This window comes from Lygodium microphyllum, chromosome 20 (assembly GCF_053477565.2).
Source record: "Lygodium microphyllum isolate KBCC chromosome 20, Lygodium_microphyllum_v1.1.10, whole genome shotgun sequence".
Classification (NCBI taxonomy): Eukaryota; Viridiplantae; Streptophyta; class Polypodiopsida; order Schizaeales; family Lygodiaceae; genus Lygodium; species Lygodium microphyllum.
In genome coordinates this window covers 57764822-57778944 of record NC_141154.1, presented here as the reverse complement: position 1 = coordinate 57778944, position 14123 = coordinate 57764822, and the positions used below count along the sequence as shown (strand labels likewise).

Genomic DNA, 14123 nt, shown 5'->3' with positions numbered 1-14123 from the left:
GCTTTAATGTGTCTTTTAACTTCACTTGCATAGGTCAAGTAGAGGTCCAACGGCAGATGGAGATGTTGGTGTAAGCTTGAGTGCACCCGGAGCAGCTATAGCACCTGTTCCTCAGTGGACACTTCAGCGACGCATGTTGATGAATGGCACATCCATGTCCTCACCCTGTGCTTGTGGTGCAATTGCTTTGGTTCTGAGTGCATTGATGGTACATTCTTTTGTTTTGGGAAGAATGTGGGACATTTAACTTTTAATGCTTGCCAAGCTTAATATCTACTGCTTGGGTTGGAATTGCTTTGGTTCTGAGTATATTTGTGGTAATTCTTTGTAAGAATGTGGGACATTTGACCTGTTAATGCATGCCAAACTTAAGCAGATGCTTGGGGGCGTGTTGCTGTGTATTAGCCTGTTTTTTCCTGCAATTGTGGTGGTTTGTGTGGCATGGAAACCTTAAGTCTTCCTGTCCTGTCTAGTGACTTAGACAAAGTGAGTAGAAGTCTATGATAAGACAAGTGGAAGTGGAATGGAAATTGCCGGTGTATTTGAAATGAGAGTGACTAAGCATAGTGAAAAGAAGCGTTTTTATGAACTTTTCATGAGAGGTTCGGCTTAGATTATGTGATGATATTCCACTCCCCTGAAGCAGGGAGAACCTACGTCCTACCATTTTTGACATGTACAGTAATACCATTTTCAAGATACCTACTTGTAGGTGACGGGGACATAAGTGGCTATTAACCCAAGCTGGTGCTCTTAATGGTGCATTTTCAAAGTGATGTCTTCATTCTTTCTGAAATGGCTATTATAAGGTCAGAGCACTGCAAGTTATTCTGAACTAAATTTCTTATGTGGTGGTGTTAGAGTGCACAGCCAGAGATGTTTCGAAGACTCCCTGAAACTCCATTGTTTCTGTTTCTGTTCCATTTTCGTTCTTGTTTCTGTTTCTGTTTCTGCTTACATGTCCTATAATGCTATAGTTACTGGAAAGTTCCCAGAACTGCTTGGTGTGCTTGCATCTATTTCTGTTTGCCCGGTTGTTCCTCTTTGTGTTTGTCTGTAGTCTCTGGTCCAGTACTCTTATTGTTCATATGTAATCACTTTGGGTTTGTAGTTTTGATCCAATATGTACTGTACTTTGGGGGTATAGTTTTGTTACATAAATGGTCGTTTTGAGGATCTTGTGGCTGTTAGTCCATTTGCAGCTGCACTCACAATTTTTAAATTTAGCTGAACAGATTGCATGCATCTAATTTTATAATAACCATAGTGGAAGTCTGCCTCTTTGCAGGCTGACGGTAAGGCTTACAGTCCATGGGTGGTTCGCAAAGCCCTGGAAAACACAGCTGTTCCCTTGAGCGACAGTCCAGAAGAGGTTTTGACAACAGGGCATGGGCTCCTCCAAGTAGACAGGTATGTGTCATGCCCTTATCATTTCCCTGCATTCTGTCTAAGCTGCTTCAATAAGGGTTTTATATGTTTGAAAGTATATCAATGCAAAAGTCACTTCTACAGTTCGTTTTAGAATTTGATGTGTAGTTTGCATATGTGGATTTGAGTGGATAAAATGAAATGCCGTTTCCTCTGGATAAATTGAGATGATGGTGATTGGTTATAGAATATTTGAAAGATTTTAGATAATCTGTTTGTCTTATCTTTGTGTGATGTTGCTAACCATCCATCAACTTGACTATGGCGGAGGCATTCCTAGCCTTCCAGGAGCAGACAACTTCATATGGAACAAGTGTGGGATTAGGCTGGGGTTCCAACCCTTGCACAAGGTCCCATAGGTTCCGAGAGTCAAGTACATGTCTCATGAGATTTGGCCAAGTGGTGTAGTTAAGACCTGTTGAAATGAGTCTTGTCAAAGAAAGTGTGCTCGGCCGATGAGGAGATGAACCATGAGGTGCTGTATAAGAATAAGGGTAGGAGGGAGGGGGATAAGTACATAAGGTGCTGGTGGAGATGGAGGCATTGGAGCATCAAAGCCATGTTTGAATGTCGGCTTGGGCAGGATGGATTGTAGAGTAGGTCCGCTAGGTAAAGCCATGGAGGCAAATTGTGGTACCCGTTGATTGGCTCTTAAGTAAGGAGGAGGAACCCCATGTTGGGTGTAACCCAAAGGTGTGGGAGAAGGAGGCCAAGCCTCCTTCAAAGGTGCATGTGCACCACCCGGAATGGAAGGCATAGAGATCCTAAAGGATGTGCCTATGTGTGATAGACGCCTTGGTGTGGTGTGTGCAAAACCATCTGTGGACTGATATGCAAAAGTGAATTGTGTGAAAGGTGAAGGTGATGCAGCGGAAGGAGTGGGTGGGATGGGTGGGCTTGAAATTTTTTATGATACATTAAAGTGATTTTGAGTAGGTGAAGGAAATTAAAATGATGGTGAAGATACGGAATGCAAAGAAGAATGCATCAAACTCATTTTGACTATTAGAAGCATAATAAAAAGAAGGAAGAGAAGAAAAAGCGATACACGAATTTAAAAAAAAATTACCCCTTCTTGTATTGACATATGAGTGGGTCTTCCATGGGGGATTTGCCTTGTTTTGCATATGGCACTCTTGTTTCGGTTTCGTCTTTACCAATATGTTGCAAAGGGTCTAAAGAAAGAGAAATAGAAAAAGGAACAAAAGTAGAGACTTGTGTACCAGAAAGAGAAATAGAAAAAGGAACAAAAGTAGAGACTTGTGTACCTTGCACAAAAGTAGAAGAAATAGGCTTAAAGTAGGGAGCATACTCTAGATCTTGTTCTCCAAGAGGGGGACCCATCTCTAATGAAGGTCTCGATGGCCTTGTAACATCATCAAACTTGTGCCCTACATTTGATGAGAAAGAACCAAATATACCATCTTTATGTAGCTTTTCTTTGAAGGCTTATTAACATAACTCTTCGGATTTTCTAGCTCTACGAGCCAAGATTAGTTGTAGCTCCCCATCAGTGATGTCAATAGTGTAGTTAGAATGATCTCTGGGTGTTTGGAAACCTTGTAGAGTTGACAGTGGATGCCATTCCTTGTTAGCTCTTGGCATAGGTTCATTTGGGAACCGAGTTAGTGTAGATGTGTTCGAAGTCATCTTACCTACTGTGGTTCTTGGCTTTTGAGAAGAGGTTTCAGATGAATGTCTAGGTTTCTTCAAAGGGTACCTAGTTTTGATACCATGTGGAGAAAATGCTCTAACACAGAAACTCAAACACCATTGTATGATAGTAGGACAAATTGACAAAACAACATGGTTAGGGTTAGGGTAATTCAAAGACAATGAACACAATAAATAAGAAACTGAATGATTTGAATCGAATATAATGCTGATGCAACAAACACACGATGCAGTAAAGGAATATTGACCCTCGAACTCTCATGTCTCAAGGACCGGGGTACAGAGTATGAGCTGGAGAGAGTGTCATGCTCTGATGAATCCCAAACAACAGTAGGTGTCTGGTAGCAGCAAACATAGCTTTGGGTAGTTGGATCAGTGAGTGATAGATAGATAGAGGAGAGAAAAACATTTAGCCAATCACATAAGGTGTCAAATAGCTAGGGGAGCAATAGTCTTGGTCAAAATGCAGACTCTAGATGATGGAAAGATGATAGGCAATAGGTGCACAAGGTAAACACAACTTGGGATGAGGATGTCAGTTGTAGGTGATGGCTTTTGGAGAGAAAATACAGTCTTTTGTTGACTGTCAAAAAGTAAATACAAGGTCTTGGCGATAGCTTGGTGAAGAGCAAACTGTGCGTAGATGGCTAGAAACAAGCGCCAGATGATGTTAGACAATGTGGGGCAGCTTCAATTGAGATGTCCTTTTCTAACGGGTATGGCCAGCAAAGCTTTGACACTTGTAATTTGCAAGAAAGTGATTGGACTAAATGGGCATTTCACTGCTTCCCAATGTGCTTTGCGAAGGCATCAAAATTTTTATTCCATTGTCTAGGAGCCTGTTTCAAAGCATACAAGCTTCTCTTAAGCTTACACGCCAAATGCTCCTTTCCTTGTATAACGAAACCTTCTGGCTGCTTCATGTATAGCTCTTCTTCCAAATTACCATGTAGGAATGGAATTCTAACATCCATTTGATCAAGTTCAAGAGCCATAGATGCTACAATGGCAAACAATACGCTAAGAGTGGTCATTTTGACAGTAGGGGAAAAGACTTCCTAAAAGTCAATGCCCTCTTTTTGTGTATAGCTCTTAGCCACAAGCCCGGCTTTGTATTTGGGTTTGCCATCTACACATTTGATTTTATAGACCCATTTGTTAGGAATAGCTTTCTTATCTTTGGGTAATGGAACCAAATCCCAATTATCATTATGATACAATGACGTTATTTCTTCCTGCATAGCTAGCTCCCACTTTTTCTTTAACTCACATTATAATGCCTCTTTATACGTAAGAGACTCACCTTCGTCTGTGAGCAAAATGCAGTCCAAAGAGGGATCAAACCTTTGTATAGGTCTTCTGACACGTGTAGACCTTTGTGTTATCAGGTAATGGATCCACATCCAAAGGAATGTCAATGACCTCATTACTTGGCTGTTGAACTGCATATTCAAGTTGTTGTTATACATTTTCAGGTTGTTGTAATTTGTTTTCAGCATGCTAATTTTGTTGCCCAAATAGGATTCTAGCATCTCTTTGCTGCCCATTTCCATCTGGCTCAATGATGATACACTGATTATTATAACCAATATCAAGTGGAGTTGAATTGTCAATGGCTGATGGCTGTTCAAGTGGCTGATCATGCTGAAATTTCACTCTCTTTTTGTCTAAGTCATTAAATGTGACATTTTTTAGCAGCTTTGACTTATTAAACACCACATCCTGACTGTGTAGCACCTTTTTCATGCTTGGAACCCAAGCTCTATAGCCCATTTCACCTTCATCTCCATAACCCATGAAGATGCCTTTATGAGATTTCATGTCAAGTTTGGTTCTACTATCAATAGGTACATGTAAATAGCATTTGTAGCCAAAGACCCTTAAGTGGTCATATGAAGCAGGTTCGCTAGACTAGTCCTCTTCAAGGATGCCACTTTCAAATGCATGATGTGGAGATTGGTTATACAGATATGCACCACGGTTTTTAGTCCCTCTCCCCAAAACAATTGGGGGAGATTAATTGTGGATAGTATACATCGTATCTTCTCACATAACGTGCGATTCATTCGCTCAGCCACACCATTGGATGATGGATTATAAGGAGCTGTATACTCCCGTTTAATCCCATTGACATCACAAAACGTATTGAATTCTTTACATATATACTCTCCCTTGTTATCTGTTCTCATGCATTTTAATTTTAACCCTTTTGAATACTAGTAAATGCATAAAACTTTTTAAGAGTGTCGAATGCCTTGCTTTTTTGCTTACGCAAGTAAACCCATGGCTTTCTAGAATGGTCATCAATAAAATATAAAAAATAATAAAAACCACTATGAGTTTTTATTGGCATGGTGCATACGTCGGAATGGACTAAATCTAAGATACATGCCTTTCTAGAGGCTTCATGAATGTAGACTCTTTACATGTTTCCCAAAACAAAGTCATCACAAAGTCAAGGCTTGAGTTTTTCACATCGACTCTTCCAAGTAAAGAAAGTGTGTGCAAACCCTTTGTGGCTCATGTGTCCAAGACGCTTATGCCATAACTCCATGTGTGACTGCACTTTAGCAATTGCAACAAACTTTGCAGGAAGTGCCTTGTAGTAGAGATAATATAGAGTGCCCTTTTTACCACCTCTAGTGACTAGCATAGACCCTTTTTGTATCTTCCACATTCGAGCACCAAAAGTAGTGAAGTAACCTTCGCTGTCTAGCTGCCCAACAGATAGCAAGCTCTTCTTGATACCATGTATATACCTAACATCATGAAGGATGAATTTTTGACCATTTTTAAGAGCCAAGTATATGGTGCCCATTCCTTCAATATCACATGCATGGTTGTCGCCTAGATAGACTTTCCCAAGATTAGCTTTTGCATAAGAAGAAAAACACTCCAAAGATGGAGTTACATGAAATGAAGCACTGTTGTCAATAATCCACGATTGTGACAAACCATCATGAGCTAATAACAAAACATTTATCACATCCCTTTTAGTGATATACATGTCCTCCACTGTCACAGCATGTGGATCTGAAGATGCAACCAGCAAATCGACATCTTTATCATCTTCTATCTCCTCAATAACAACACTAGATACCACACTTTTTCTGTTTCTTTAGGGATAGAGCTGCTATCCTTTTCATTCTTTTTGCCTTTTGCATTAGCCTGCTTCTTGCGTTCTTGCTCCTTTTAATAGTACTTGCAATCGGGCTTTTTATGCCCTTTGCGACCACACTCATAACAAGTTACATCTTGTTGTTTTTCCTTGCTTTTGCTGCGATTTTGTTCTTATTTGGAGTATTTGATCTTTTTTTCAATTCTTCCTCTTATATTATAGGCTGATCCACAGTTTTTCCCACTTGCCTTGCATCTAATCTCTTCGTTGAGAATAGAACCACACACACCATTAAATGCTATGTTGGGATTGTTGCTCAATGACACAACCAATGCTTCCCATGAATCGGGCAAAGTCATGAGCAAGAAGATAGCCCTCAATTTAGGATCAAAAGCGCTCTTTTGAGCTCTCCCCTTATGTGCTTTTCTTGCCCACTCTCCAAGCAGAGACATGCGTGTCTTTTGTAATATTCATTAATGTGTATAGCAACTTGGTGTCCTCATCCACTTTTTCATTCATCTTCAGCCCCGTCACCCGAACATGGAGTGCTCTCATTTTCCTTTTTTGTTCCTCCTCCAATGTGTCATTGATTATGGTTGTTGTTGGTGCGAGTGCTAGGTGTTTCCCCTACTTTGCAATTTGAATCCATTGCTCCGCCTCCTCTATTTGCTGTTGGGTCTCGACTCTTGAAAGTTGACAGGGAGACTTGAGAGGCCCGAGGGTTGGGGTAAAGTTGAAAGAGCAAGAGTGAGAGGGGATGGGAGATGAGAATGGCAAATGCTTTGATAGGGTGCAGGATAGAGGGGATGGGAGATGAGTTTTGAGAATGGAAAATGCTTCGATAGGGTGTAAGAAAGAGGGGATGGGAGGTGAGATTCGAGAATTACAAATCGCAAGTCCATTGAAGAATCAAGATCCAAGAGAGGAAGATGAGAATGGTTAGTCACAAGTGCTTGCTGAATTGGTGTGGAAGCATGGAGGAGAGGGGCACCTTTTGTAGATGAGTGAAGGGTCAAAGTTCAAACAGTCAAAGAGGGGTCAACAGTCAAAGAGAGGGCTGCTAGCTAGAAGGAATCCAAAGAGGGCTGGGGAGGGGATTGCATGGCTGGAAAAGGGGGTGGGGTGGGGTATCCAAGGCTTCCCACCTCCCAAAAAGTGCCACACAGGCAAGTGGAGTAAAAGTAGGGGCGCAAAAAACGTGTGATGCAGGATTGATGACGCACAGGCGACGTGGCCCAAATAGACCCAAAAAGTTGTACGAATTCGTATGGATACGTACCGTACGGTACTGTATGGTTCGTACCGTACGAACATGTCCGTATGACGTACGAAGGCAACTATGGAAATGCATCATGGAAATACCCTAGGGCTGTGATAAAATGCCTGATTTTGACACTCTTTTGATCGTAAAAAGCCATAACTTGATTAGCATGTTTGTCGGACATTTATATAGATTGTTTGATTTGCAACATTGGATCATTGCTTGTTTGTGTCGTCCATAAAAGATGTTGAGACTGATGGACCATAGTTCTAACCTTGATCCATTGGGTTAGGTCTTTGTACATAGAATTTTCTATTCTTGGCAGCAAGAAATTACAGTGATTTTTATGTGAAACGGTCTTGCTTAGTTGTGCACTATTTATAGATTATTCTGATGTTTCTTAAGATCGAATTTTTGATTTTGTTGATGTAGGGCCTATGAGTACTTGGAGCGATGCATAGATCAGCCTGCTGTTTGGTATGAAGTTTCTCTAAACCGCAATGGAACTACAGGTGTATTAAAATTCTATTTGGTCTTTTTGTTTGTTGATATGTAAAAGATACTTTAACTAGTTTCAAACAGAAACACAAAGTCTCCCTAAATTGCAATTGAACTACAAATGTGTTTAAATTCTATTTGTTTTTTGGTTTGTTGCCATGTACTAGATATTTGTAATTAGTTTCAAATAGAAACATTTATGTCTATTGTTGCAATGTCGCCACATTAGCAGTTATTTTTTCCTAAAACGAAGATCATTTCGGTACTTGACATGTGTTAACAGTAAACTTACAGGCCATTCTTATCGGGGAGTATATTTGCGGGAAGCGATCGACTGTTGCCAAGCGAGTGAGGTGAGTTTGGACAAGCTTCAATGATCTTGTGTGTCATTTTCACTTGCTGTAATGGTTTCTATGGTTATCTATAATGGTTTCTATAGGATGTATAACCTTAAGGTCTTTTTTATGTTTGAATTCAGTTGAAGCCTCATAGATAGTAAATCAATGGGCATATTTCTATTGAGGTCATTGAATTGTTAGTTACCTACCTATGGTCTAAACTGTTGGACGCCATGATGGGCAATGGAGATTGGTGAGTTTTTCAGTTTCAACATTGGAAGGGGTCTAACCTTGCCAATGTGGACTTGATTGTGGGGTTAAGTGGGAAAGAGTTAATGAAGGTAGTGGAGTGTATACATTTGAGGCACCTTGCATTGGGTGGCTAGTTATTAGGTGCATCTTGTACATGGGTCTTGATGTTGGCCATAGCAATACTCCTTGAAGTATCGTATGTAAATATAGGCAAGTTGGTGTTTTGCGGGCCGGTTAGAATATGCAGATAGTAAGTCAATTCCGCCTTGATGTGTTTGTGTTTGGCTAGCTCCACCATGTGTATAGTAAAGTATTGCTTGAGTGTGGCACAACAACAAGTATCAAGCTCTCACAAAGCATATAAATGGACATAGTCTTCAGCCATTAGTTGTATCAGTTGCTATAACTGAAAATTTTGTACCGTTTTGTTCTCTCTTGCACTTGTGATTGCTATTTTCCATTGTGCAGTGCGTTCTCTTATAGTATTAGAGTGCTTCATGCTGTAAGAAACAAGGTGGTTAGATACGTGAGGTAGCATATATGTTTGAAAAGTATATACACATTGATTTGTTAAGTGCAATACCTGAAGTAACAAGTCCGATATAGAATAAGTAACAACTTAAAGCAATGAAGTTTTGAAAATGCTACAAGTTTGGCTCCCAAGAAGCTACCTAGAAGGCTGAAAGAGAAAACATGCCATATAGAAATCTCGATATGAGAATCTTAAAGGTAAATGAATTTGCAAGCATTATAACCACTAGTCTAGCCAATGATCCAAAAGTAAATACATAAAGAGAGACAAACTCTACAGGAAGGATCATCCACCTATGTCATTATCCAAGCCCCACTAAAGGTTTGGATGAGAAGTCACCATTTATGAATACATTGCCATTTGAATCATAGAGAATCGTAGAATGGCTTTTGCTCGTCGTGAATCTTGTTCATGAGTAGTATAGGGTGCAATTGCCTCCTTTAGAAGAGGCTCCAAGTCACACCGCTAGCCTTGTCTACCTTTACCACTATCTTTGCGATGTCATGGTCAGGTGTGACTTGATATTGTAGGTATGCTATTGCTCAAGTGGTCACAAAGACCCACTTTAGTGGCCCTTTAGACTTGAGATCTAGCATGATTTGTTACCTAATCCTTCTTTCTAAAATATTACAAGTTCTCTAGGTCTCAGTTGATTTAGTGGAGCAATAAAGGCATACTTATGAAAGGAGACGAAGTGCAAGACTTATGAATTGGGGTTGATTATATTAGTGTATCTACTGTCAATGAAGAGGCACCTTACACACCTATAGGAGTATAGAGCCATATTTGCTATAGTATGCTCCAAGGCTATTAGAGTAAGCGACAAGCTCTTGATCCATATACACCAAGTGCTCCTCTATGAATACACAACCCATGCATTGATCACACATAATAAGCAGCTTTTGCTCAATTAAGATTGGTGTTTTGTAAAGAGAATGAAGCAATGATGCCATCCATGGGTGGTACGACTCTAGTTGTCCATGTCCAATGGACGGGTCAACTCGTCTCATCTGTCTTGTCCAGTACGACACATTCGATCACATCCGATGGCGTGTGATTGAAATTGTCCGATTGTTTCAAAGTGCTTGTTTGTGACCATTCTCGTGTGTTGAAAGAGTGAATCTCTCTCTAGGGTGGTAGCAACTATAACAATAAGAATGTCTCCTTTAGAAGAGCCAATCCACATGTAAGAAGTGTCTGTAAAAGTCCATGTTGGGGGATGCCCAATGCTTTGTATCATGTTTGTGGCTTCTGTAATGCCCAAGAGCCTCATCTTTCTGACTTTGCAAAAAGCTCTAGAAAGGAAAATGACTTGCTATTGTGGAAGCAATCTGCAAAGAGAATCTCCCTTGTGATGAGCACGTCCTCTCTCTATTGGTATGGCCTTTTTCTACTCCAGTCATTAGTTGAAGTGGAGAGGTTGCCTCATCTTTTGTAACTATGGCTAGAGGAATGTGGTGAAGTCCTATAGGCACAGATCCTTTAGCCTGAATAACAGCCCTCACAATGAGTTGCACCAACAATGCTCTACTCTGACTATCTAAGCCTATGATTCCCAAACCACCTCTAGATCTAGGCTGAATGATATTACCCTAGGCTACTTTAGCCCTTGCTTGACTTTCGTTCTCCACTTGATCAAATGCAATTTTTGATGAGGTGCTTCACCTGCCAACACAAGATCTAACAAGGACTTAGTATACACGGGGTAACCATTGTCTAGCTTCTTGTCCTAGTCCCATTCGTCCCTGTATGGGCCTAGTCTTGTCCTCCCAATGTAAGAGTCCCTTCTATTGCGATAGGGGATGGCAATTCTTGTCCTCATTCACGAAACCCATCCTATGTAACTTTGAGCAAGATGTAATATACCACATGAGATTGGTGGAAAATAAAACTTGGTTTGCTACTTGTACTCTTCTTGCTAGAGAGAGTTTTACCATCCTCAAGTATAGCAATTTTTGCATAATGCTCAAGAGTAAAGGTGCTAGGTGCTGTTGTGAGGTAATATGAATGCCCACATGGCAAGCAAGATTTTTGGTTGAGATGTTACAAGGTCCTCAAGTGAAACTTTCGTGAGGTCACTAGCCCATTTATTGAGTATCACAAATCCAAAATGCCTAGGACTTATGCCAATCAATTACAGCTCTTGCGGCTTTAGAAAGCCTCCATATTAGCTACAAAGACCCAAAAGTTTCCCCTTTCTCAATCTTAATGAACAATTATGTCATTTGCAAACTCTATTTTTCAAATCTCCTCAAACTTTGGGATATTGAAATGATTGAATGGAAGTACAATGGTATAGATACAATGAATAATGCCATACTTAATATGCTTGTGTCGCACAAAGTGTCTATTTATAGATTACCGTAGCCTTGATTGGCTGAAGGATCTTAAAAAACCCTAATTCTAAAGGTCATAGGTCCCAAGTGTCCTATCTAGAGTAATAGATTAGGATAGCTAGGGTACCCAAACCATTGATCAAAAGGCATCAATGCACAAGTAATGAGCTGACCTAGCTGAAAGTTATGATGAGGCTTGCACTATAAGACCTAATAGCAAAGAAAAGGACTTGTCCTGTCAATTTTATTTTGGAAACATGCTTGAGGGCAGTTCTAGCTTGTTCTTTTGTAAACAAGGTCATCAGATGCTTGCTCATCCTATTGGTGATCATCCTCTTGGTGCTCTGCCATACTATGTTTTTGTCTCTCTCATAGTAAGGGGGTCTAGTCGTGGATCCTAGCAACACTTTGTAACCACTTGCCCTCATCCAATGGGCAATGTGCAATGGACCCGTTAACTCTCTTGAGTCATACACCTTGTGTTGATTATTTTGGCCTTGGGGTGCAGAAGAGATCTCTTTTTAATTGTGTCCCTTGAGTCCTGACTAGTCTAGAAGGAAGCTCTCATATGAACCATGTACTTTAATCTTGCTTTAGAAATATTCATCTTCTTAGTTACCCATTTGCAATTGACCCTACCTTCCTCTTGAGTGTGACTAGTGATGCTTTGCAGGTCCTCTCCCTCTCTAGAATCTTGGACATTAGCAAAAGTTCTGTCTTTCTGTATGACATGGCCGTAAGTGCTGCATATCTTGGATAGACATGGAGTGAATACTCATCGAGGCCAAGAAAGGGGATAGTAATGGTAGTGCCATGACTTGAATGATCAACTATTTGACGCTTGATCCATCACTCAGAATATGCGAGCGTGGACTTGATGGCAAGCAGAGTGGAGTTGAGTGTGGCTTCCATTTGCTTGCTGACCTCAATTGGAGTCTAAAACACCCCTATTCTAGGGTTGACCCTAACTTGGGTGACAGTGAGAGCTACGTAAATGGAGTCCTTTAGGACATGTTTCAAGGGCTATCATTTTGTCTTTGAGGGCGGACTCTATGTATAGAGTTAAACTTGTCAGTGTAAACATTGTTGGGTATTTCACTCACGCCTCACTTACACCTACGCTCACATAGGAGTGTCGATGATTAGTAGAACATTGTGGTACTTTTTACTCTTGGTAGGAGAGGTTTTCTCCCCCAGACTTAGGGAATAATTTCATATGTGCTTATGACACACACTTACGAGCACTTAACGTGTTCGAGTGTGAACACCCCCTACAACTCTAAGGTTTAAGGGTTGTACCTTGTACTTTTAGCTTACACTCTTTCAATCTATTGCATTGGGTGTCATGCTTAACTCTCATACTATTTATTGATTTCTGTGCTGAGCTTCGATCTTGCCTTCATCTCACATTTGGTATCAGAGTAACATTGGCTCTGTTTAGCTAAAACTCAGGTTCTCCTCAGCTCCACTTAGCCTCTGGGAGCTTCTGGCTCAGCTCAACTCTAGGTTAGACAACAAGTACTAGCATGTGCAGGTCGTCCTACTCCCGCCACACTGCCTCCTGTCTGCCCCTGTGCTGTGCCCACTTGCCAGACGTCTCGTCAGTTCCGGTTTCTGTGCCACCTGCCAGACGTCACGGCCGTCAGCAGTTGCGAGCGCTGCTCATAAGTAGTTGGCAAACCACGCTCTGCGACGATTGAAGCCTGCAGTTGCCACGTCGCGGTGTGCAGCCGCGTGTGCCCTTCTGCAGGTCAATGACACGCCGCTCGCCATGCGGCTGACCCATGGACGGCGCCGTGACATACCAGTTGCGCCGCCCATCAGCAGCTCTGCGAGTTGCGATGCCCGTGCAACCTGATCTTATGCGCCACCACGCGCTTGTACTTTCACATGTATTTTTTTAAAAAAAATATTTTTTCATTTTAGAATTCACTTCTGGACAAGGGGGCTTCACAAGGGGGCTTTTGCCCAAGCAGGTACAGAATTCAGGACACGTGTTAGAGACACATTGGATGCAAATTTTTGGGCTAGGGGCTTTTATGTTTTTTGAGGACATTGGCACTTGTACTGCAGTTACAGTCATTGATAGACTGTTTTGAACAAATCTGGGCAATAAATTTTTGGGATTTTGTTGATATAGCGTTGCTAAACATTGATTGCACCTTGGATTGCATGCATTAAGGACACTTTTGACAGTGTGCACCTCTATATGCTAATTGCAGAAAGTTATTTCCTGCAATTTTTGGAAATTCTCAGATTTCCAATTTAGTCCCGCTTCGATATTACTCTTTTGCCTCTTTTGGTAATTGATTATCATGGCAAATCATAGAGGAGATGTCTTCACCTATGTATTCAAGGAGGACAAATTGGATGGAAATAACTATTCACTTTGGTCCTTCATGATGAAAAATGTACCTGCGGCGAAAAATATTTGGGATTATGTTAGTGGAGAAGAAGCTAGACCTTGAGGTGTGGCTCCAGCTACTCCTTGTCCAGGAGGACGTGCACAATGGGCACCTTAGCGTGCTCCACTTCGGTCACTTCCACAAAGATCCGCAGCTCAAAAAGCATGGGATACATGGGATGCACAGGCTTTGTTGCTGATTGCATTGGCAGTTCAGCGGTCAATCATCCCCCACATTTGTTCAGCAGCTTCTTCACGAGAAGCTTGGCTAACTTTGGAGCA

General features: G+C 41.1%; 1 protein-coding gene across 3 annotated transcripts in view; it reads left to right on the top strand.

The window, feature by feature from the left end:
- The window catches only part of TPP2 (tripeptidyl peptidase ii), a 176562-nt gene that overhangs the window by 89798 nt on the left and 72641 nt on the right, over positions 1-14123 (top strand). For 2 of the 3 annotated variants that reach the window (XM_087701391.1, XM_087701393.1), the window contains 4 exons: positions 34-208; positions 1289-1410; positions 7914-7993; positions 8274-8332. In XM_087701391.1, coding sequence (XP_087557517.1) covers positions 34-208; positions 1289-1410; positions 7914-7993; positions 8274-8332 — 436 coding nt within the window. Of the gene's footprint in view, positions 1-33; positions 209-1288; positions 1411-7913; positions 7994-8262; positions 8333-14123 lie in introns of all 3 variants that reach the window. The other variant, XM_087701392.1, reaches the window with a different exon arrangement.